General features: G+C 42.0%; 1 protein-coding gene across 4 annotated transcripts in view; it reads left to right on the top strand.

Moving 5' to 3' along the window:
• gstcd (glutathione S-transferase, C-terminal domain containing) overlaps positions 1-24,079 on the top strand; it is a 164,720-nt gene that overhangs the window by 15,074 nt on the left and 125,567 nt on the right. For 3 of the 4 annotated variants that reach the window (XM_080195362.1, XM_080195365.1, XM_080195354.1), the window contains exons 3-5: positions 1,202-1,696; positions 9,243-9,497; positions 16,029-16,122. In XM_080195362.1, the coding sequence (XP_080051488.1) occupies positions 1,202-1,696; positions 9,243-9,497; positions 16,029-16,122 (844 nt within the window). The remainder of the gene's footprint in view (positions 1-1,201; positions 1,697-9,242; positions 9,498-16,028; positions 16,123-24,079) is intronic. The other variant, XM_080195375.1, reaches the window with a different exon arrangement.

Raw genomic sequence — 24,079 nt, 5'->3', positions numbered from 1 at the left:
AGGACTATTGTCATCTAAACCCAAAGAAACTATGTCTTTCTGTCAAGTTAGGATGTCCTGGATAGTGTGATTCTGCAGACTGCAGATTATTTTGAATGCTGTTCTTGTTGTTCAGTTCAGTTGTAATCTTGCTGTAAGTAATACAATATATCTTGGTCTAGATTTCACACATTAAAGCTAACTGTATGCCAATGAATTTGAACAAATTTATTAATTAAGGTTAATAATTAAATTAATTAATTTATTGATTAATTGAAAGTACATTGATGCAAACTTCTGTCAGGCTGATTCATTGTAACTTCACAGATCCATAATTAGAATAGGAACTAAATTAGTCATGTTGTTAAATCCTGTTATCAGCTGATATGCTGCAGTGTGATACAATTTGCTTTGTAAATGTATCATTATTGCTGACATAGTAATTTGTGATGGCAAAATAAAATTAAAAGACAATATTCATAACTTTTAACATGGGAAGTGAATTACATCTGTGCTACCTAGTCCAATTTTCCCCACTTTACCAAACCGTTACTGCGGGATGGTGTGAGAACTACCGTGAGGCAGCATTGCTGTTAGCACTGCCTCCCAGTACCAGGGGCTTGGGTTCAGTTCCAGCCTTGGGTCACTGACTGTGTGGAGTTTGCACATTCTCTCTATGTTTGCGTGGTTTTCCTCCAGGTGCTCCAGTTTCCTCCTACAGATTGAAAGCCATGCTGGTTAGATGCATTGACTCAAACAGGTGCTGGAGTGTGGCAACTAGGGGAATTTTACAGTAACTTTATTGCAGTGTTAATGTAAGCCTACTTGTGACTAATAAATAAATTTTAAAAGAATAAATATGTGGGGTTACGGGAATAGGGCCTGGATTGGATTGTGGTTGGTGCAGACTTGATGAGCTGAATGGCCACCTTCTGCACTGTAGAGATTTTATGATTCTATCAGCAACACTTGGCATTCACTTGCTGAGTACAACTCCGTGATATGTTGTTACATGTACCTCAGTGTCCATCATGGCTTGCACCACCTGATCAAGCGGGTAGTTCGCCCAGGACGAGGCTAGCCCATTGCACTTTGGGTGCTTGCGATGTCCCCATATGTGGTATACTCAACTGCAAAATTTGTAATTATTTCTTGTAATCTAGCACAGTTTGTGACAAATGATGCATTTAACTGGAATAATATGTGCTTCTGTATCTGGCAGGTAAGCCAGTGGACAAGGCTGTGTGAGATTAGTATTCCGCAGGCTGTGGAAGCCTTCCTCAACAATTCGAACGGTCAGAGAGCAGCTATTCCACCAGAGATTCTGCACCTCGAGGACAAACTCAGGGAACCTGTCCGAGTCCATAACGATGATAAGATTCGTAGGCAGAAGCTGCAGCTGTTGTCCAAGGAAAGAACAAAGGACTCAGTCGGAAAGGGATCCACACAATCACTTGGATGTAACCCCAGCAAAGAGGCTGACACAACTCCAGATTTAAAGAAGGAAAATGAGGTTACAGAGATGGGCAGCCTGGAGCTGAGGACAGCACTTTCTAAACTAACTGTGGAGGGAGTACCATCTGTGACCAGCAGGGAGCAGTCCTGCATTAGAAAAGTGAAAACGACTGACCTTCCACCACTGGAACGTGTGTTTGCTGAAGGACTTTATTTCACTCTCACAGATGTGGTCCTCCTGCCTTGCCTCCACCACTTTTTTGTAAGTTCCTCATTATTTGATTTGTTTTTGGTTTTCACTTTTGAACCTGCATCCATTGTTTTGAAGAAATGGTTCGAAGTGACTTTTATATTTCACAGTCTGGGTGGCATCCTTTAGAAATCTGAATCTAGAATTGCTTTTTGCAGAAGAATCAAAGTACTGTTCAAAAACTGCTTTTACATTTTATTTAGAGAAAGAGCTTTGCTTGTAATGCGCAGAACTGCGTTTGTCCCTCTGGTTGAACTTTTAGTTCAAGGTCAGGATATTTTGGGATTGTTTTGTATTTACAATCTTGCCATTTTTCTATTTTTTTTTCTTTGAACTGTGGCTCTGTAGCAACAAGTTTTGGCCATTCAGCCCATTTGAGAGTTTGCCGTTCAATTCAGCCATTGACATGGTAGCACAGTGGTCAGCGCTGCTGCCTCACAGCGCCAGGGACCCAGGTTCGATTCCAGCCTCGGTAACTGCCTGTGTGGAGTCTGCACATTCTCCCTGTGTCTGCATGGGTTTCTTCCAAGTGCTCGGTATCCTCTCTCAGTCCAAAAGGTGTGCAGTTTAGGTGCATTGGCCATGCCTCAACCTACCCAAACAGGTGCCGCAGTGTGGCAGCTAGGGGATTCTCACAGTAACATTTTTGCAGTGATAATGTAAGCCTACTTGTGACTAATAATAAACTTTATTTTTTTTTTTACTTTACAAACCTCAACTCCACTTACCAACCACTGTGCCTATTTCCCTGATAACCTTCCTTGTGGAAAATCTGGTGGGCGCAGTCTCGAAAACTTCAACTAAGAATTTTGTATTTCTACTCTGTGTGAAAAAGGTGCTTCCTCATTTCACTCCTTTTGATTCGTAAGATTGTGCTAGCTTGTTCTCGACTCCCCCATCCAGAAGAAATGATCTGCTGATACCTTGCCAAAGTGGCAGTTCCTTTTGTGTGATTAACACCAGAATATTTCCCCAGATTGTTTGATTTGGGGCTAAGTTAAGAGGGGAAAGAATGTCACAGTTGAGCCTAATGCTACCCACACCTAAAGTGCATACATATGGACTTTTCAATTGGGTCTGGAATGTGGGCGCCATAATCAGTCTTAGATCCAGCATTGCTACTTGTGTTTAGCTCTGGGCAAACTGGGGCCAACAGCCGGGAGCTTCCTGTTCTATGTGATTCAGTGCTGCACTGGGTGGCCCATTCACTCACTGTGCCATGAAATGCACTGGATGTTTTGCTAGAGCGCTTCTGATCTTTATTCCAGAGAGGTTGTTACATCTTTGTGGGCAGCTTTCTTCAAGGTCACTGTTGCTTTGCTGCTGATTGCAAAATCTGCACCTCAGTCTTTTCTTTTGCTAGAGGAAAAACACAAACAGTTTCTTTTGAAACCGTTATTTCCAATGTAGCTGAATCCACGAGTCTTCTTTTGGCCTAAAAAGGTCCCCTCTTAAATCTGACATTTGTGTTTCTTAGGATCTTGACTGTTTATCAATGGGAATAGTTTGCTTGGCTCCCAGTAGAAGTCACTTGCAGGGGAGCGGGGTGGTTACCTATGCATTGTAGTGTCAGTATGTTTGTCATCATATATTTGAATTACACAGAATGAATGTTTAGGACTTGCTCGGCCACCATTTAAATACCCACTCCTTTCACCACCAATGCACAGTGGCAGAGGTGCGCACCAAGTACAAGATGCTGTACAGCAACTTGTCAAGTCTCCTTCAACAGCACCACCTGCAATTTCTACTACCTAGAAGAAGAAGGGCAGCAGATGCATGAGGACAGCACCCCCTGCAAATTCCCCTCCAAGTCACATGCCATCCTGACTTGGAAATACCTTCACTATTGCTGGGTGAAAATCCTGGAACTTCCTTCCGATAACAGCACTGTGGACTGCAGTGAACTGCAACACCCACATGGACGGCAGATTTAAGGAGAAAGCTCACCACTACCTTCTCAAGGACAATTAGGGATGGACAATAAATGCTGGCCTTGCCAGCGACCGCCATATCCCATGAAAAAAAATTGGTTTTTGGAAGAGCTGGGACCAGGGTTGCACATGTTCAATTATCCGTATTCTGTAGTTGAAAGAAGCTACTGAAGCATTATCATCATGGGGTGGCACGGTGGCACAGTGGTAAGCACTGCTGCCTCTCAGCACCAGGGACCTGCATGGTTAGGTCACTGTCTGTGTGGAGTTTGCATGTTCTCCGCGTATCTGGGTGGGTTTCCTTTGGGTGCTCCGGTTTCCTCCCATAGTCCAAAAGATGTGCCGGTTCGGTGCATTGGCCATGCTAAATTCTCTCTGTGTACCCGAACAGGCGTCAGATGTGGCGACTAGGGGATTTTCACAGTAACTTCATTGCAGTGTTAATGTAAACCTACTTGTGACTAATAATAAACTTTACTTTTCCACTTTATATTCATTTAATTCTGAACAAACATCATTAAAACTGATTACTGGATCACTCTGTGTGCAAATTGGCTGCCATCGTCTGCTACATTACAAAGTTGACTACATTTCAAAAGTACTTAATTGGCTTTAAAAAACTTTGCAATGTCCTGAGGTTATGAAAGGCACTAGGCAAATTCAAATGGTTTTATTATACCATCATATACAAAAGAAATCTCATAACATAATGATCAATACCAGAAGGATTCTGGTTCTCATTGAGAAACCAGGTTGCCTGCAAAGTAGCAGTTGTGCTGTTAACGTTTCTGCCTGTCAACATTTAGTTTCTACAACTTTGTCCCTTCCAATTGGTTAATGATTTGTTTCCACATATGGAGGCTTCTCACCCTTCATTAAGTTATTTTGGGGAATCAACTAAAAGGATATTGCATGAAAAGATATTTCATTTGAGCTTGGATTGAAGGGGGCTGCAAAAATTGTAGATTATTCCCATGAGGGACTGTAGATTTTGAAGTTTGATGTATTCTCATTTTTAATCCTTTTACTGAAATCACAACAGTGATATTTTGAGTCAGCCCTGAAGACTGTTCCTTCGTTTCTCAGAACCAAAGCCCATTAATTAGCATAGCTTAGCCATCAAAGCTCTTTGACACAGTGTGTTCTAATTTGGTTGGCACATTAGTAAGATCTGGTACTTTTGGCTTGATGAAGTACACACACATTGCTCTATTCCAGATAGCAAAGCTGTGAAGGATTGAACTGGTGTCTAATCGATACATAACTTTTATTTATAGTATACAGAGATACACATTAGAAACCTTCAAATTCAACAACCATTATCTCAGTCTGCTGCTGTTTACAAGTGAGTGCCCAGTTAATCAGTCCCTGAATGCAATTAAATTCAATTAATATATAATTAACACAAGTTAACAGTCAGTTTTTTGTTTTGAGGAGATGCACCTTTTTTTAATTCATTCATGGGACATGGGCATTGCTGGCTGGCCAGCATTTATTGCCCATCCATAGTTGTCCTTGGGAGGGCAGTTGAGAGTCAACCACATTGCTGTGGAGTCGCATGGAGGTCAGACCAGGTGAGGACGCTGGTTTCCTTCCCTAAAGGACGGAATGAATCCGATGGGATTTTCCAACAATTGACAGTGGTTTCATTGTCATCAGTAGATTCATAGTTCCAGATTTTTTAAATTGAATTCAAATTCCAACCTCTGCCACGGCGGGATTCAGGCCCCCAGAATCTGTTGCCTGTTCCCCTCTCCATGCGGGCACTGATAATCCAGTGTTCAACGCTAATGCAATTTGGGTGCAGGAGTCCTGAGTTATTAAGCTTGGTGGCATGTGGCACATTACGTGCCTAATGCTGGGGAAACGTGTAGTGCTCTGTGAGCCTGTGTCCAAGTCGTGTAAAATCTCTATGCAGAATGGGAGGCTTTCTCGTAATGTCGGTGCAGCTTTGGCATTTCACTCAGTCCCACTGAAGGTGAGGCCTGACTCAAAGTAAAAGGTTCACACCAAGTTCTGGACATCCAAAGGCCAATCCTCTAAAGTGAACAATATGCCACTGGTGAATTTTTCCAGTTGGTTTTGATCGGTCTTCCATTATTGCTGTTGACTGGCATCTGAGCTCTGCTGATCTGTACAGTGAACAAAGAAAATTACAGCACAGGAACAGGCCTTTCACCTCTTCAAGCCTGCGCTGACCATGCTGCCTGACGGAACTAAAACCCCCTATCCTTTTGTCAAGACGCCCCTTAAAAGTCACTATCTTGCTGCTTCCACTACTCCCTCGACAGCGAGCTCCAGGCACCCACCGCCTGTGTTAAAAAAAAAACTTGCCTTGTACATCTCCTTTAAACCTTGCCCCTCGCAATTTAAACCTATGCCCCCTAGTAATTGACTCTTCCACCCTGGGACAAAGCTTCTGACTATCCACTCTGTCCATGCCCCTCATAATTTTGTAGATCTCTCAACCTCCGTGCCAGTGAGAACAAACCAAGTTTCTCCAACCTCTCCCAACAGATGATGTCTTGAGCCCAAGAAGCCCAACAAAATGAATTGATTTCATCTTATTGTGCAAGGACAGCTCATTTCTGTTCAACACACGACTCAGTTGACCATCCTTTATTTTGTGGATTCTGCACTAGCTGAATGCTCATGTATACTTTGAGTCTCTTGTCAGTGAACGGTCGGCACAGTTAATAACAGAACAGTAGAACAACAGAAAGAGAAAGGTCAATTAGTTAAACATCATTCGGAGTATAAGTTAACGGTTAGCACATCATTACAGGGCTTGCAATTGACCTTTAGTCAATGTGTAAAAAGGCATTTTTGGAGCTACGTGGCCTTTGTTTGAGTTGATGACTGACTGAAAAGTTGCAGCTGTCATACAGACAAATCGTGGAAAATAAGGAGGAATGTGTAGAATAATTGGATGATCCTTTTTGGGAAACTCTGTATACAGTATGTGGTATTAGGGGACTACTTTACTGCACCTGCTATGGATTTGATGCATCTCAGTTGGATACCTCTCATACTAACCATTTCTCTGTGCTGAATATATTGGTCTCTGAGGATTTTCACAACCTGCTAACAGCAGTGTATTTTTCTGGTGATTCTTAAATCCATTCCTTTAAAATTGATGATATAAGCCGTGTTAACTTAAGTGTTACGTTCAGGAGTTAGTTGATTTTCATGTAGACAGTGACCCAGCTGCACAGCACAAGTGGAAAACATATCAAGTGCATTTGAAGACTTGAACAGGTTGTACAGTCATACCCTTATCCCTGAATGACTCTATTAACAATGTGAGAGTGACGTTATTGAGTGTTTTTTTTTAAGTTGTATTCAGTGAGATAGAATGGCCGCCTCCTGCGCTGTAGGATTCTATAGGGAGCATTGTTTGTGGTCCCGTCATAAGCTCCATCACTTTGACACCAACTCCATCCCTCTCTTTAATAGTGTTACTTGATTGTGTGAAACCCTGATGTTACCCTGGGCTTTCATCCACACTACGGCATCTGCACCATGACTGTGAATGAATACACATACAAACAACCTGAGTTTAGAGATGAACCTGTTGCTTGTTACTGTTTTCCCTTTCCACACAAGTGCCAATTATCCAACCTCCCTTATACTTTCATGTCCATAACATGTCCTTGCCTCAGCTTACCAGCTGCTGGAATCCTTGTCCATTCCTTTGGTACCTCTAGACTTGATTATCCCAATGCCCTCTTAGTTGGTCTCCCACCTTCCAAATCTTGAGGTCATTCGAAATTCTGCTGCCCTTGTCTGAACTTGCACCAAGTTGCACTCACCCGTCTACCCTGTGCTTGCTAACCTATGTCAAAGCCAATTTACATACAGCAAATTTGTAGGGACAGCTACAAGATAAATGGCCATATAATCTGCTCTTGAGTCGAACAACACTTCAATTTTAAAATTCTCATCCTCATTTCCAAATCCCCCCCACAGCCTTGTCCCTCTGCCCTGCCCCAGAGTCTGCGTTCTGCCAATTCTGGCCTTATGAGCATTCTCCGGTTTAGTCACTCTGCCATTGGTGGCTGTCCTTGTGGCTGGCTAGCTCGTGAACCTGTCACTCTTGATCTCTCCACCATCTCTGTTTCTTCCTTGGAGGTGATCCTTAAAATCTACCTCTTTGTTGAATGACTTGGCCATCTGTGTTAGCATCTTATTATTCGGCCCATTGTCAAATTGTGTTTCCTTACCTTAAAAGTGCAAGTTGTTATTTTTCTAAAGTTTGTACAAGTAGGCATCCTTTATAAAACATTGTCCATTTTTATTGTCTATCAATTTTTGAATAGAAAGATGAAAATAAAATCAGTAGCTTGCATATTCATGGAGCATTTCACATTCAGATGGCTTCTGAGAAGTTTTCCTGGTATTCTGGCCCACATTTATCCCTAAATCAACACTATCAAATGCAGATTATGTGGCCATTTATCTTGTAGCTGCTCCTAAAAACTTGCTGTGTGTAAATTGGCTTTGACATTGTCTTTATTAGCACAGCGACTACACTTCATTGCTGTAAAGGGCTTTGTGAAGAAGATCTCGTGTTTATATAGCATCTTCACAACGTTTTGATATCACAAAGCACTTTACGTTCCATTTAAGTATCCTTAACGTGCTGCCACTATTATAATGCAGGGAAAACGGCAGCCAGGTTGCACACGACAAAATCCCACAAGGTGCTGAAAATGGTGTGCTGAATAAGCATTGTGCTGAAATGCAGCTTGGATAGTGTGCTTGAGCTGTGTTTGAAACCACAGTCTCCTGACTCAGGCACATAGGTGCTAGCTCAATTGATTCCTTGTGGTCGTTCTGAGGATACAAAAAGCGCCGTATAAATTCAAGCTTCTTTGCTATAAGCAACGTATTAATTTCAAATTTTTCATCCCGCCTGGTTTAGCTCATGTGAAATTACTGACGGATGCATTAGGGACAACAACTTAAACAATTGTTGAAGCCTGTGATGACCTGACACCCTGAATCAGAGGGCAAGGCCTGTAAAAGCTTTTGTTTAGCGTACATTTTGCTCCTGAGTGTCTAATAATGGCAAAGAATCAGTTGCAGAATGAGCAACAGTTTGAGGGATTGATAGCTGAAATACTTCTCAAGACATCATCATGCAACTTAACCTCAAGATGTTAGACGATAGCTGCCTTGTCAGTGAGTAGTTTGGATGTGTCCTTTTCGGGCCACCTCAGATAAATGTCTTGTCTGCCGGAAGATTTTGTTACCTACTTTGTGTTTAACAAGCATCTTGCTATTGATCGAAGAGGAAGCGGGTTAAAATCTGGCTCAACAGTGAGGTTTTCAGGGTCAGTTATGAGAGGGCCTTTTGCCTTGGTTTTAGGTTTCAAACTTCAGCAATCACATGCCACTCTTTGTAAATCCAGAGGTGTCAGAAATAGGACCTGAATACTACACTGACTACAGAAGGGTAGCTCGCGTCGCAGCTGCCAAGGAAAGCAAGTCCTCAGTGCGGCACCATCACTACATGCATGAGAGAGCTCCTTACAAAGCAGAAAGCCACGCCAGCTACTTGAGAGGACTTTTTGATTTATGGCAAAGTTACATTTTTGTTCTGAATTTTTTTCCCTGACTAGGTTTCTCTTGGGGTTTGTCAAGACGAGACGCTGAAAGCCTTGCCCTTCCTAGTCCGCTGGTACCAACACGTTCAGGAAGTATCCGGGGTGAAGAAAGCGGCTTCAAGCTGTGGCATTCATCTTCTCAAACTGCCTGCACCCTCACCTTCCACTGCCATGCTAACCCCAAGCTTCTGTGACTCCAAGAACGACAAGACTGAAACCACAGACCTCCATTTCCGAGGTGGCCCAAGGCCCACCATGAGCAAGCTAGAAGTAATTCAATATTTTTATGGTTTTAGTGTATCCTTGCCCCCATATTTTACATTGTACAGAAAGCATTACAGTATTTATTACCTTGTAAACTTGCTCTGTGTGAAAAGATTCTTTTACGATCAGCCTGACAAGTGAGCACTAGGTGGTTGCCAGTAACTTTTCACTAACTGACATTGATACAGATTCAAATCAGAAATGACATTCTTCAGTGTTGAAGGCTGCAGTATTTTTGGTTTTAGAACTTAATATTTTTTAGTTGCAGCGCACTAGAATGTTTTCTTTGCAGGAATGCCAAATGAAGATGTTTTCAGAAGACAAGGAGGCAGTGGGATATAATTCTGGAGATCATTGATTGTTGATGGATCGAGCTCTGATTGTAGAATAGTGAAGCAGGACAGGAACATGCCTTAAACCAGAGTTAGAACATGTAGGCTTTTGGGGGCGTGGGGGGTGGTGCTAGATAGAGAGAAGCAAGACTCTGAAGGAATTTGCAAATGAGGTCAAGGGTTTTGACATTGTTTCAGAAAGAGAGTGGAGGTTAACGAGGACATGGACATAAGTAAGCGGAGGTCTTTGGGAGGGTGGGGTGGTGGTGGTGGCTTGGACCATACGTCTGTGTGTTACATAGACACACACAGAATTAGCTGAATTATGTGAAACTGATGTTTGAAGGCAGGAAGGCCAATGAGGAAAAGGTTTGAGAAATTAATCTTCCAGGTGATGAAGGCTTGGATTAGGATTCTGAAGTAGTGGAGGTCGAGGTAAGTGTGTAAGTGGCGAGGTTCTACAGATGGCAAAATACATTCTCAGTGCTGCACAAAGTGGAGTTAGGAGCTCAGTTTTGGGTCTAGTGGTTGCCTGCTACTAGTTGCAACCTGAATGGATGCCTGGGCAAGGTAATATAGCAAGAGCTATCAACATCTTAAACCATAGCCAAAGATGATGGTTTTGCCAACTTTCAGCTGCAGGGAATTTCAACTGACCCTAGAGCTTTATGTTGGGTAGATAACATTGTTGTAGCAACAATGGGAAAGCACGGTGGCACAGTGGTTAGCACTGCTGCCTCTCAGCACCAGGGACCTGTGTTCAATTCCTAGCGTAGCTTCTGTCTGTGCAGAGGCTGCACACTCTCCTCGTGTCTGGATGGGTTTCCTCTGGGCGCTCCATTTTCCTCCCATAGTCCAAAAGGTGTGCCGGTTAGGTGGATTGGCCCTGCTAACTCTCCCTCAGTGTGCCCAAATAGGTGCTGGAGCAACTGGGGGAATTTCACAGTAATTTCGTTGCAATGTTAGTGTAAGCCTACTTGTGACACTAATAAATAAAATCAATAAACAGATTTTTTTTTAGTTCATTCATGGGACATGGACCTCGCTGGCAAGTCAGCATTTATTGCCCAACCGTAATTGCCCTTGAGAAGGTAGTGGTGAGCTGCCTTCTTGAATCACTCAGTCGAGTCTGCAGGCTGAGCTGTGGCAATGACCTATTGGTCTTGCAGTTAGTGTGTTCCATTTACTGTAACATTAATTCTGCCTTGGTAGAGAGACAAAACTGGATAACCCCGATATATATTTGGAAACCAAACCTGTTCTTGTGCATGATGATGATCAAGGGCAGCTCATAAGCAATGAGCAGATGGCAACCAGGAGGGGAACCCTGGACAGTGATTTGTGAGCAGGAGAAGAAAAGCAGAAACATTAATAGCCAGTTGGTATTTAGCTTCCACAACTTACGCTTCTGGTGGGAAGTGAAGGAATGAGTTTGAGGACAGAAGGAGGTGGAAGAACGTGTTGGATATTTATATGTAACTGAGGATGAGCGAGAAAGGAAAAGCTCAACAGAAGTGGTTTTAGTGGTTACAGTAGAGAAAGAATACAGTAGAGAGAGAAAGAGAGAGATTCTTGTCCAATAATGCAGGGCGAGTAAGGCATGTCAAATTTAGTCCCCAAACGTTATTGTATGGATCAAGATGCCCTCTTTGATCTGGTTCAGGGAGAAACAGCATTTGCAGAACCATGCATAGAAGATGTTCACTCCCAATCTAAAGAAATTCAGAAACACAATGCTCAGACTTAACCTAGCTCAAATTAAGGAAAAAGTACAATGTCATACAATATCATCATTTAACAGTCAACAGTTCTTACCAGGAATCTGGAAAATACAATAAATTAGATCAAAGATATCTTACAAATTGCTAGACTTTCAGTTAACATTTCAATGAATGCCTGAGTACACACACAGAAGCCTGAAAGTGTCATTAATGTTGGATGATGTATAGTCTCGAAGATTAAAATGCATGGCAATTCTGAAGATATTTTTCAGTGGTGATTTATCAGAATCAAGTTATACCTGCAAAAAAGGCATTTAACTTAAAGCACAGTACTTCTGAAATTCTAATGGTTTTTACTTGTGCATCAACATGATTCTTTCATTCCTGTGCCAGATTGTTTGATTGTAACCCTTTTTAAAATAATCCATATCTGGCGGTGACCAACCTGCATTTCAATGTGACCAGAAGTACAATATTAACTCTCTCAAAACCTCACTTTTCCCAGTTCTCGCAAGCTGATGTCTCACACTCTTAAGAATTTATTAACACCCCAAGCACTTGAAAGGGGAATTTAACTCTGCTGAATATTTGCCATTTTAACCCTTAAGAACTGTGGATAAAAGTTGAACAGGTTCGATTTCCCCAAAGTAAAGTACCTGATGCCAAATATTCAAAAACTTATCATCATCATTCAGGAATTTCTCCTAGAGTGATACTGCAGCAATTTCACGTCATTGAATTATATTTTCCCAATCCTGATATCTTCCCCCACCCCTACATCCCACCAATCATACTGACAGCATACCATATCCCATGTAGAGTTATTTCACACTGTTTAAAATTAGAGTCCAAATGAAAGTGTTGGTGGATGACACTGATACTGTATTCAGTCTGTAAGATGAGCTTCACAGTAACCAGCTGGTCTTGTATCAATGTTCCTCCAGTTGTACTCCATACACTCTCTAGTTAGTTAAGTTTCTAACTTTAAACACTATCAGTGACACTGACTCGGAAGACCAACTGATTACGGTATCAGCTGAAAATTTGCCGATAATTAGGCGGAGAGGAGCTAAGCATTATCACTTTGGAATAAATTGTTGATTGAAATTAAAATGTTGGTGAGTGGACAAACAGATAAAGGAAGGTGAAAATTATGAAACTTTGTGTAAAATGGATTGGTGATAGGCCATTTTCTCTTATGATGCTACATAGGAATTCTCCTCTAGGCTTGTCTTTTAAAATTCAACAAAGGTGGACCAAGGGATTGAACAAAGAAAATTATAGCACAGGAACAGGCTCTTTGGCCATCCGAGCCTGCATTGACCATGCTGCCCGACTGATCTAAAACCACTTACCCTTCCGGGGACTATTTCCCTCCATTCCCATCCTGTTGATGTATTTGTCAAGACGTCCCTTAAAAGTCACTTAAAGGATTGATTAAGAAGGGAAAATTAGAGTATGAAAATAAGCTAGCGGGGAACAAAAAAACTGATTATATATCTATAGGAACATTTACAAAGAGAAAAAGATTGACAAAAACGAACCTAGGCACCTTACAGTCAGAAACGGGAGAATTCATAACTGGGACCAAAGAAATGGCTGAGGAATTAAATTTGTACTTTGCTTTAGTCTTCACAAAGGAAGACATGAATAATGTACCAGAAGTTCTGAGAGAAACTAGTTTTAGTGAGGAACTGAAGGAAATCAGCATTAGTAGAGAAATGGCTTTGGGGAAATTGATGGGACTGAAGGTGGATAAAACTCCAGGTCCTCATAGTCTTCATCCCAGAGTACGTAAGGAAGTGGCCCTGGAAATAGTAGACAAATTGATGGTTATTTTCCAAAATTCTTTGGACTCTGGTTCCTACACATTGGAGGGTAGCTAATGTAAGTCCACTATTCAAAAAGGGAAATAGAAAGAAAACAGGGAACTATATACCAGTGAGCCTGATGTCGATACTGGGGAAGTTGCTACAGTCCATTATCAAGGATTTCATAACTCAGCATTTGGAAAGCAGTGGTAGAATCAGATAAAGTCAGCATGGATTAACAAAAAGGAAATTACGCTTGACAAATCTACTCGAATTCTTTGAGGATGTAACTAGTAGAGTTGACCAAGACAACCAGTGAATGCTGTTTGTTTAGACTTTCAGAAGACTTTCAACAAGGCCTCACATGACAGACTGTGTAAAGTTAAAGCACGTGGGATTGCAAGTAATGTCTTGAGATGGATAGAAAGCTGGTTCAAAATAGGAAGCAAAGAGTTGGCATAAATGGGTCTTTTTCTGATTGGCAGTCAGTGACTAGTAGGGTACCACAGGGATCTGTGCTAAGACTCCAACTGTTCACATTATGTATTAATGATTTGGAAGAGGAAACCGAAATGTATTATCTCCAAATGTTGCAGATGATACAAAGGTGAGACGAAGGGTGCAGAGATGCTTCAGCATGATTTGGACAGGCTGAGTGTGTGGGTATATGCATGGCAGGTGCTGTATAATGTGGATAAATGTGAGATTATCCACTTTGGTAGCAATCATAGGAAGACAGATTATTACTTGAAAGGGTGTAAATTGAGAGAGGTGGAGCCTTCATGAGAACTTGGAGTCCTTGTGCATTAGTCGCTGAGAGTAAGCGCGCAGGTACAACAGGCAGTAAAGAAGGCAAATGATATGTCGGTCTTCATAGCGAAAGGATTTGAGTATAGGAATCAGCATGTTTTGCTGCTCTGTATAGGGTGTTGGTGAGATCACACCTGGAGTATTGTGTGCAGTTTTGGTGTCCTTACCTAACAAATGATGTCCTTGCTATTGAGGGAATACAGCGAAGGTTTATCAGGCTGCTTCCTGGGTGACAGGTCTGTCATATGAGGAGAGACTAAGTCAGTTAGGATTATATTCATTGGAGTTTAGAAGAGTGAGAGAGGATTGCATGGAAATTTATAAAATTCTAACAGGGTTAGACAGGGTAGATTCAGAAACAGTGTTCCCAATGGTGGGGGAGGTCAGAACTAGTGGACATAGTTTGAGGATAAGGGAACTGAGGTAAGGAGAAATTTCTTCACCCGGAGAGTGGTGAATGTGTGGAATTCACTACCACAGATGTAGTTGAGGCCAAGATGTTGTGTGATTTCAAGAAAAAATTAGATATAGCTCTTGAGGCTCAAGGGATATGAGGGGCAAAGGGGGATCAGGGTATTGAATTCGATGATCATCCATGATCAAAATGAATCAGGTTCAAAGGGCCGAATGGCCACTCTTGCTTCTAGTTTCTATGTCTGAAATGACTTGGGGAAAGGAGACAAAAAAACTACTGGCATCATTTAAAGTAAAAGCTACTCTAGTATTTCATTTCCCTTGTCATAATGAAGATTGGCCTAAATAGCTTGAAGCCTTCCAGAAACAGGAGTAGATCATTTAACCCCTGGAGTTTGCTGTGCCATTCAATAAGTCATGGCTGATCTGCATCTAACTCTGTCCTTGTACTTTTGCTCCATGTCTCTTAAAACTTCTGGTAATTAAGATTTTGGTGCAAGCTGTCTGTAGGACAATCTGTAGTAAGTTTGCCTTTCGATTGTCAGCTTGGCAAAGTGGTAGCACTCTGATTCTAGATCCTGGGTTCAAGTTCTTCTGTAGGACTCGAGTACGTAGCCCAGGTTGACGTTTCAGTGCCGTGTTGAGGCAGTGCTGCATTGCCTGAAGAGTTTCGGAAAGATGGTAAATCACAATTCCGTTATTCCTCTTGGGAGGATGTAAAGGATCCTCTTGTACCTTACAAACATGATTGAGGACTGTTTACTTGGTGTCCAGGCTGAATATTTATTCTTCAACCAACATCGCACAGATTATTAGCTTTTTATTTCGCTGCTGTTTCTGGGACATTTCCATTGAGTAATTACATTGCAAAAGGTTCTCCTTTGGGTGTAAAACACTTTAAGATTGACTGAGATAGTGAGAGGCACTATATAGATGACAGTGTTTTCTTTAGAGAAGAATAAATGCCCCATTCAGGTAAAGCACATGACTTAGATACACGATCTGGTCCGGCAACTGAATGGGCTGATTTCAGAATCCTGATCTTTGCTGATTACAGATCTCAGTTCACCTCTACCATTGAGTAAGTTCAGCCAATTTCCAGCAGTAGTGATTAGAACCAGAGGTTTTAAAGCACAAATGATGTGGAGTTGCCAGCATTGGACTGGGGTAGGCACAGTAAGTAGTTACACCAGGTTAGAGTCCAAGAGGTTTATTTGGTAGCTCAAGCTTTTGGAGCATTGCCCCTTCATTTGGTGAGTGCACAAAGAGACCATTCAGCCCATTATGTCTGTGTTGGTTGTATATTGGCATAATTCAAAATTAATTTTCTTCTGTTTCAAATATTTATCCAAATATTCCTGTAAAAAGTGTTGTGCTCATTGCAAGATACTAATGTTGAAAAGTGATATATTATGAAAGAACTAATAAAAGGTTTCTGTCTGAAAACAGGAGAATGGAATTTCAGCAAAGTTCACATCACACCCTTGTCCACAGTGGAGCCTAGACTGGAGAAACCTTCCATTAGCTGTCAATCCCATAGAAGGTAAGAACAGTTTTTATGCTTCTCCTTTCACTTTGACAGTGTTTGAACTCTGTGACCTCCCAATCTAAGCTGCTTCTTCCCTGGGCCATTCATGGGTCCAGGTCATGTTGTGTCATCACTGACCTCTGTCGCTGTTCCCGACCTCTTCAAAGGAGCCAGCCTTCCTATGTTATCAAATGGTAATGTTGATATTTATTAAGTCTTATTGATTGGGAAGCATAGTTAATAACATTTTTTGAAACTGCAATATTTGGACCTGCTCCAAAATCCACAGTGTGTCCGCAGAACAGGAATGGTTGGTCTTACTTCTCCTATCCAGCTTCAAGTTGTCTCTTCCTCTTGCAAACGGGATAGTGCTGTGTTTGTCCTACTACTTTTTCTGTGCCCACCGCGATCCCCTGAGGGTATTCTTCATTGTGAATGAGGTCTAAGCATCCAGCCAAGGTCAGCTCCCCTTGATGCACTGTGCACACTTTTTAATGCGCCTTTCTTTTAAACCTCCACATAGAACAACTACTTGTATAAAAGGGATGAAATCCCTGCAGCATTTTACACAGCCTAACTCTCAAAACAAGTAATAATTGACAGGAACAAAAACCTTTTAAAAACAAAGCTTCAGTATTAGTTACGCCATATTTAATTTGCATTACATTGGCCTTATAGTATAATAAGAATTACAAAGAGCATTTAGTACATGACAGTGAAAAAGAAATTCTTGTTTTCAGGGCCTTAATCTTGTTCTGTTATGTTGTTCCAAATTCCTTTGATAAGGTTTATATATTGAAAAACATTGTTTTTACAATAGTGGTGTTAATTAGGGAAATGTAGAAGTAATGCGGAATATAATAATAAGCTGTTAAATTTACTGCCAGTTGGTGAAGGACGAGAACAGTGGCCAATCTTTACTCAGTATTAGATTTATTCACACAGTGAAACATTCCAAAAGCGTAATTCATAACTCTACAACCCATCACCAGTGCTAATAAGTGTCTATTTATATGTACACACATATTTATCCAATAGATAATCATCTTCACCCTGCATACATGTGACATTGAATTGTACAAAAAACATACAACCTCTAGTTACGTTCTCTGCTTTGGGGACCCCAGAGTGGTAAATGACGGGTGTGTTTTTCTCTGCGGTAAAACGGTTGAAAATCGCCGTTCTCCCAGCTTTTACCAAAGGAATTTCATTTTTGAAGTATGTCACAAGGTCCTGATTTCTAAATATTGACTATGGCCGCCTCCCTCCCTTTACCCTGGCTGCATGAGAATGATGGCCCCGACGCTATCAGCAGTTAAAATGTTGACAGGTGTAAACACGTCAAGAGATGGTGGTAAGTGCCTAACCGCCATTTTGAACCACCATGCCAGCCCATTCCCACAGGAATAACATCAGCCCAAGAATGTTGATTTATGGCATGCAGTTCACTTGCCCGGTTTTTATCTGATGAGAGGTTAAGTGGTTTGCTTGTATTTCACATTTGAAGGGTTCTCTGATTTATATTTTCATGATTACTGCATAGCTCAGCTGGTTGTAGACCCTGAGGAATGGTTCATGTACAGTGGGGTCTTTGACCTGTTGACCTCCACAGCTATTTTACTGCTACAACTGGATTCCACTGAGAGAAAGGCTCACAGTATGTGCTTAGGCACAGGGAACCTGCCGCACTCGCTGCAGGCTCTGATATCTTAAAAAAAAGGCTCCTTCCTATCTTAAAGTTTAATTACACCTGCTGTTTAACTCCTGTTTCATTCCACAGTGTGTGTGGCCAGTGGCGGGTGGCGCAGGTGGTGATGGGGGAGGGGGGATTTTAGTTAAATGATTGTTGGCTTGGGTAATATTATTGTGGCAGCCATAAAGGGCACAGAAGAAGCAGCTGACAGACACCCTCTTCTACATCACCTATCCACACTTTCCCCACCTTTGAAAGTGCTATGTAGTATGGAAACAATTAGGGTCTGAGTAACATACAGATAGAGAGCAAGTTTTAGATTCTTTAAAGAAAAAGATGTGCGGTCCAGAGATGTGCAGGTTAGGTTGATTGGCTATGCTAAAATTGCCCCTTAGTGTCCTGAAATGTGTAGGTTAGAGGGATTAGCGGGTAAATATGGAGGGATATGGGGGTAAGGCATGGGTGGGATTGTGGTCAGTGCAGACTCCATGGGCCAAATGGCCTCTTTCTGCACTATAGGATTTCTTTGATTCTATGATTCTGTGAAAAAGACAACCTTAAACAGACCTAACATCATAACACATTCACTGAAGTTTAGAAAAGCAAGAGGGGATCTCATAGAAACTTATAAAATTTTGACAAGGTTGGCACAGCAAGAAGTCCCATAACACCAGGTTAACGTCCAACAGGTTTATTTGGAACCTCGAGCTTTCGGACCGCTGCTCCTTCATCAAGTGTGTGTGATCGTCACCTAATGAAGGATAGATGCTTCAAAAGCTCATGATTCTAAATAAACCTGATGGACTTCAACCTGGTGTTGTGAGACTTCTTACTGTGCCCACCCCAGTCCAATGCTGTTATCTCAACATCATGGCTAACAGGGTTAGACAGGGTAGATACAGAAAGAATGTTCCCTGATGGTGGGGAGTCCAGAACTAGATGGTCATAGTTTAAGGATGAGGGTTAATCTTTTAGAACTAAGGTGAGGAGAAATATCTTCACCCAGAGAGTGGTGAAACTGTGGAATTCACTACCACAGAAGGTGGTTGAGGTCAAAACGTTGTGTGAATTTAAGAAGAAATTAGATACAGCTCTTGAGGCTAAAGGGATATGGAGGCAAGAGGGGATCAGAATATTGAATTTGGTGATCAGCCATGATCAAAATGAATGGTAGAGCAGCCTCAAAGGGCCGGATAACCTACTCCTGCTTCTAGTTTCTATGTAACATATTCTGCAGCCAACTAACCTATTCCAGGTATCGGGTTGTGTTTATGGGTCAAATCATACGTTGGTTTGCTGAGTGTTTTTGTCTCTTTGCCTACCATCTTTAATGAAAATGATATTAATTCAACTTAGCGCAACCTTTATCTCTTTGCATTTGGCACTAACATATGTGGATATGGTCTCGGGATACTGGAAGCAAGCTCCAACACAACAATCTTGCCCTGCCTGTTCCATGGGGTGTGGAGGGAACATTTTAGAGCCCCCCAAAACCCCCTGCTCTGTTTCCATGGGAACTGGCCTGGTTAGATAGGCAATGGGTTTAACGATATCCTAGAGCAGCCGTGAACCATTGGGAAAACTAGTCTGGAGCTGGGAATCTTTTCACAGGTAAATTCAAAAGGAGTTAACAACTTCAGATGTCATATGTACCATTAAATGATCAGTTAAATATCTTTCTAATATGGTCATTAAGGATAGAACATAGAACATTATAGCGCAGTACAGCCCCTTTGGCTCTCGATGTTGCGCCGACCAGTGGAACCAATCTAATGACCCTCTAACCTAAACTATTCCAATGTTATCCATATGCCTATCCACTGACCATTTGAACGCCCTTAAAGTTGGCGAGTCTACAACTGCTGCAGGCAGGGCATTCCATGCCCTTACTACCCTCTGAGTAAACAGGATAGGGCTTTGATTAGAAAAGGTGAGTGACCATTACATTGACCAGGGTTGTGAAAACATTTAGATGCATTCGAGTACTTTATTGAATGGATAAAGCATTCTGCATTCAACAGTATTGAGATACAGATTTTGAGATTGTAGGGGGCCTCACACTCAGCTGCTGATCTGAGCCAGTGTTGCAGGATCTGAGGTGTGCCTTCCTATGCTGTCTCCATTGCACCTCAGACCCTAGTTCCTGAATCCAGCCCACCCCTGCCACCATACACTGAAAACCTGGGCCATTGTTTTCTTTTGCTGGACTCGTGGCCTGAAGGCTGAATTATTAATCCAGAGACGTGTTCAAAGCAGTTTGAGAATTGCGTTCATTTTTGTTTTTAAATCTGGAAATTAAAAAAAATACTAGTACAAGTAAAAGCAACCATGAAGCTGTTAAATTGTCTTAAGCTATAGCAGGTTTGTTAATATCCTTTTTAAGAAAGGAAACCAGCTGTTCTTACTTAGTGTAATCAATTTTGGTCTTAACTGCCTTCCTAAGTAGTTGGAGCAAGCCACTCAATGGTATGAATTGGTGACCAGGGATGGACAATAAATACTGGCTTCGCCAATAATGTTGAACCCTGAGAGTGAATAAAAGAATGTGTCAATACAGCACTGAGTACTTATGTACCATAAAATAAAGATAGCATGTGCATGGTTTGCTATGCAATGATAACAAAGATCATTGTGAGGACTGTGGATTCTCCATGTAAGAGCATAAGACGAAGGGGCAGAAGTAGGCTATTTGACCCACTAGATCTGCTCTGCCATTCAATGAGGTTATGATTGATCTGATAATCCTCAACTCCACTTCCCTGCCTTATCCCCATAACCTTTGATTCCCCTACTAATTAAAAATCTGTCTAATGTAGTCAAAGATCTGCCGATAACTTTCACTCTCCCTGGCTCAGATAAATCCTGGGCAGCACGGTGGCACAGTGTTCAGCACTGCTGCCTCACAGCGCCAGGGACCTGGGTTCGATTCCCAACTTGGGTCACTGTCTGTGTCACTGTTTGTGTGGAGTCTGCATGGGTTTCCTCCGGGTGCTTCGGTTTCTTCCCACAGTCTGAAAGACGTGCTAGTTAGGTGCATTGACCTGAACAGGTGCCGGAGTGTGGCAACTAGGAGATTTTCACAGTAACTTCATTGCAATGTTAATGTAAGCCTTTCTTGTGACTAATAAACTTTTCTTTATCCAAGGGACAAAAATCAATAACCAATGAACTTCCTTGTATGGACAGAAAATTCTAAATATTCAGTCTCATTTAAACGGAAAGAGAACCGTTGTTTTTAATCCAGTTTTCAAATTAATTTTTAAATCCAATTCTCTACATGCTAAACTGTTCAAATGTTGCCTTTTGAAGCATTTTGGGCATGTTTCCTTATTGTACTGGGGAGGGAGGACCTTGATTTATGCAAGACAGGCTGAACTGTATAAGATTCACAGACAGAAGAGAAGGAAAAGAGTGGCCTTGCCATTCCTTCTCTGGTGGTCATCTTAATGCGCCATTCTCTTGCAGTCGTGTGTAAAGGTTATGGGGAAAAGGCAGGAGAACGGGATTGAGAAACTTACCAGCCATGATCGAATGGTGGAGCAGATTCGATGGACCAAATGGCCTAATTTGTTTCGATATCTTATGGTCTTATGGCTTGCCACTATTCTCAAAAATTTTTTCACCCTGTGGCATTCATTTGTTAAATGTCAGCAATCTACGTTTGAAGTGCGTAACCTCTAAACTTGTTGCATTGTTCGGGCGGATCATAGTTCTCACGTTCGCTGACCACACAAAATAGATTGATTGATTCACAAATATACAGCAGAAACAATCCAATGACCTATGGTTTCCTGTCGGTCTGGCCATTTCTAGCTGTGGCCTTGTTCCTTCTTGATGTGATCTGCAGAATATCGCAATGATAGATAAAAGAGCTTTCAGTGGGGAACTGTGGACCCCAGAATTAATTCTCTCTGCTGTTAAGAACTCATAATTCACAAGTGGCACCATGATGAAAGAGCTGTTAAGGTCATCTGCATAAATGCAATAAATCCTGCATATCATAGTTTACCCCATAGAGCATTCTATTAATATCACAACTGACTAAGTTTTGTAAAGTTAGCAGCTGAATGACACTTTATAATGCGGACTTTGCTTCATGACTCATATAAATCAAAAATAGAAAAGAAATACTATAAAAGGCAGTAGTTCATTTACAAATTCAGTCAATTTTAGCTTGCACCGAGCTTTGTTTAGAGTCGGCAGCCAGCTGTTTGATGCCAGAATGTATTGATATATTAAAGTTATGTTAACTCTAAATGTGCTTTGTCATTAAATGTCATTCAGTTAATTATTGCTGATTTTTAAAGTAAAGTAAGTTTATTTATTAGTCACAAGTAAGGCTTACCTTAACACTGCAATGAAGTTACTGTGAAATTCCCCTAGTTGCCACACTCCAGCGCCTGTTCGGTTCAATGCACTTAACCTGCACATCTTCCAGACTTTGGGAGGAAACCGGAGCACCTGGAGGAAACCGTGCAAATGCGAGGAGAACATGCAAACTCCACACAGACAGTGACCCAAGCTGGGAATCAAACCCGGGACCCTAGCACTGTGAGGCAGTAGTGCAAACCACTGTGCCACCGTGCTGCCCATGGAGGGCTGCCCACAGGGTGAAAACATTCTTGGGAATAGTGTGCCAGCCACAAGAGATAGGAGCAGAATTAGGCCATTTGGCCCATTGAGCCTGCTGCATGATTTTCTGAAGGATTAGTCAATATCTTTTCCCAAAGGTTGGGGAGTCTAAAACTAGAGGGCATAGGTTTAAGGTGAGAGGGGAGAGATACAAAAGGGTCCAGCGGGGCAAGTTTTTCACACACACAGGGTGGTGAGAGTCTGGAACGAGCTGCCAGAGGTAGTAGTAGAGGTGGGTACAATTTTGTCTTTTAAAAAGCACTTGGACAGTTACATGGATAAGATGGGTATAGAGGGATGTGGGCCAAATGCTGGCAATTGAGACTAGATTAGGGGGTTTAAAAAAAAAGGATGGCATGGACAAGTTGGGCCAAAGGGCCTGTTTCCATGCTGTAAACCTTTATGACTCAATTAGTTGCTATCTCAGCTGACTGGGAGAATGTTGAATGGATCTTTTGGGCTTTGATGCCATGGAAGGAAGATTGATACGTCTTCTGTATTCCTTCATTTGATTATGTACTGATTGCAGCATTTATGTACAGGCGATTTCAGTGCCTAATGTAAAACTGCACCCGTTGTGCAAGAAAATAAAGGCATTTTGAAGCAGCTGTAACAAAGAATGGTTCGTCACTATCCAGGATAGATTTTAAAATTTTTCTGTTAACTGAAAAGCTAAGTAGGGTAACTATATCCTAAGATCCAAGTTCCTTTCTGCATGTACATTCGTTTTCTATCTCCAACGCCAGCAGGTACAATCAATACCATTATCTATTCTCGGCTTTGCCAAGATCAATATGTGTTTATGGCCAAGGGTAGTCTAGGTCAAGAACCCTTTCCCTTTTGGTGAGTGTTTGTTGTTTTTATCTTAATTGCTGTCAGAATGAAATGTGACAGCTTGATGATGTAGAGCTTTACATGTGACTTTACGGATTTTCACAGTAACTTCATTACTGTGTGAATGTAAGCCTACTGGTGACACTAATAAATAAACTTTAAATTGCCCCACAGTGATTATTTAGCACCTCTTTGCGGCTCCAAACATGTTGCTTGTTCATTTATGCATCCTTGCCGTTTACCCTTTTTAGGAAGAACTTGGATGAAGAGGCTTGTTTCCAGGCGATATTTTCCGTTTTCATTACTTTTCAAGTTTTGCTCTTATTTCATTGTTTCCTCTTGTCTCAGCTCTCCCAAAGACAATGTGGACGATTCTCCCAAAAAAATTCAAAGTATCAAATTCATGTAAAGACTGGAGTAAGTCATGCTGGTTTCTTCAGCAGGAGTTTCAAACTGAATCTGCCACACTCTGTGCACCGATGTGGATTAGCCCAAATAGAGTGGGGCCTATTCCTGCTGGAGAGGCCAGCAACATTGTGCTGAGCGGCCCATTGCGCATGCAGCGATGCCGAGATTGGCGCACGCACAGTGTCCCCTATCTGCTGGTCTCCCGATTTGCTGCCCCCCCCCCCCCCCCCCCCACCGAACATGCCCAGGCCAGCCTCAACGCCCCTCCCCACCCAACCGCCTCAGCCCCAATCTCCCAATTTCCCTTCCTACCACTCCGATAGCCAGCCCCGACCACTGACCTCCCTCCCTTTGTCACTTAGTCCAAACTGCAGAGTGGCAGCAGGATCCTCCACCCCCGCCAAC

The sequence above is a fragment of the Carcharhinus amblyrhynchos genome, chromosome 1 (assembly GCF_965287045.1).
Source record: "Carcharhinus amblyrhynchos chromosome 1, sCarAmb.v2.hapA, whole genome shotgun sequence".
Classification (NCBI taxonomy): domain Eukaryota; kingdom Metazoa; phylum Chordata; class Chondrichthyes; order Carcharhiniformes; family Carcharhinidae; genus Carcharhinus; species Carcharhinus amblyrhynchos.
The sequence above is the reverse complement of the archived record's forward strand: the minus strand, read 5'-3'. Positions and strand labels throughout refer to the sequence as shown.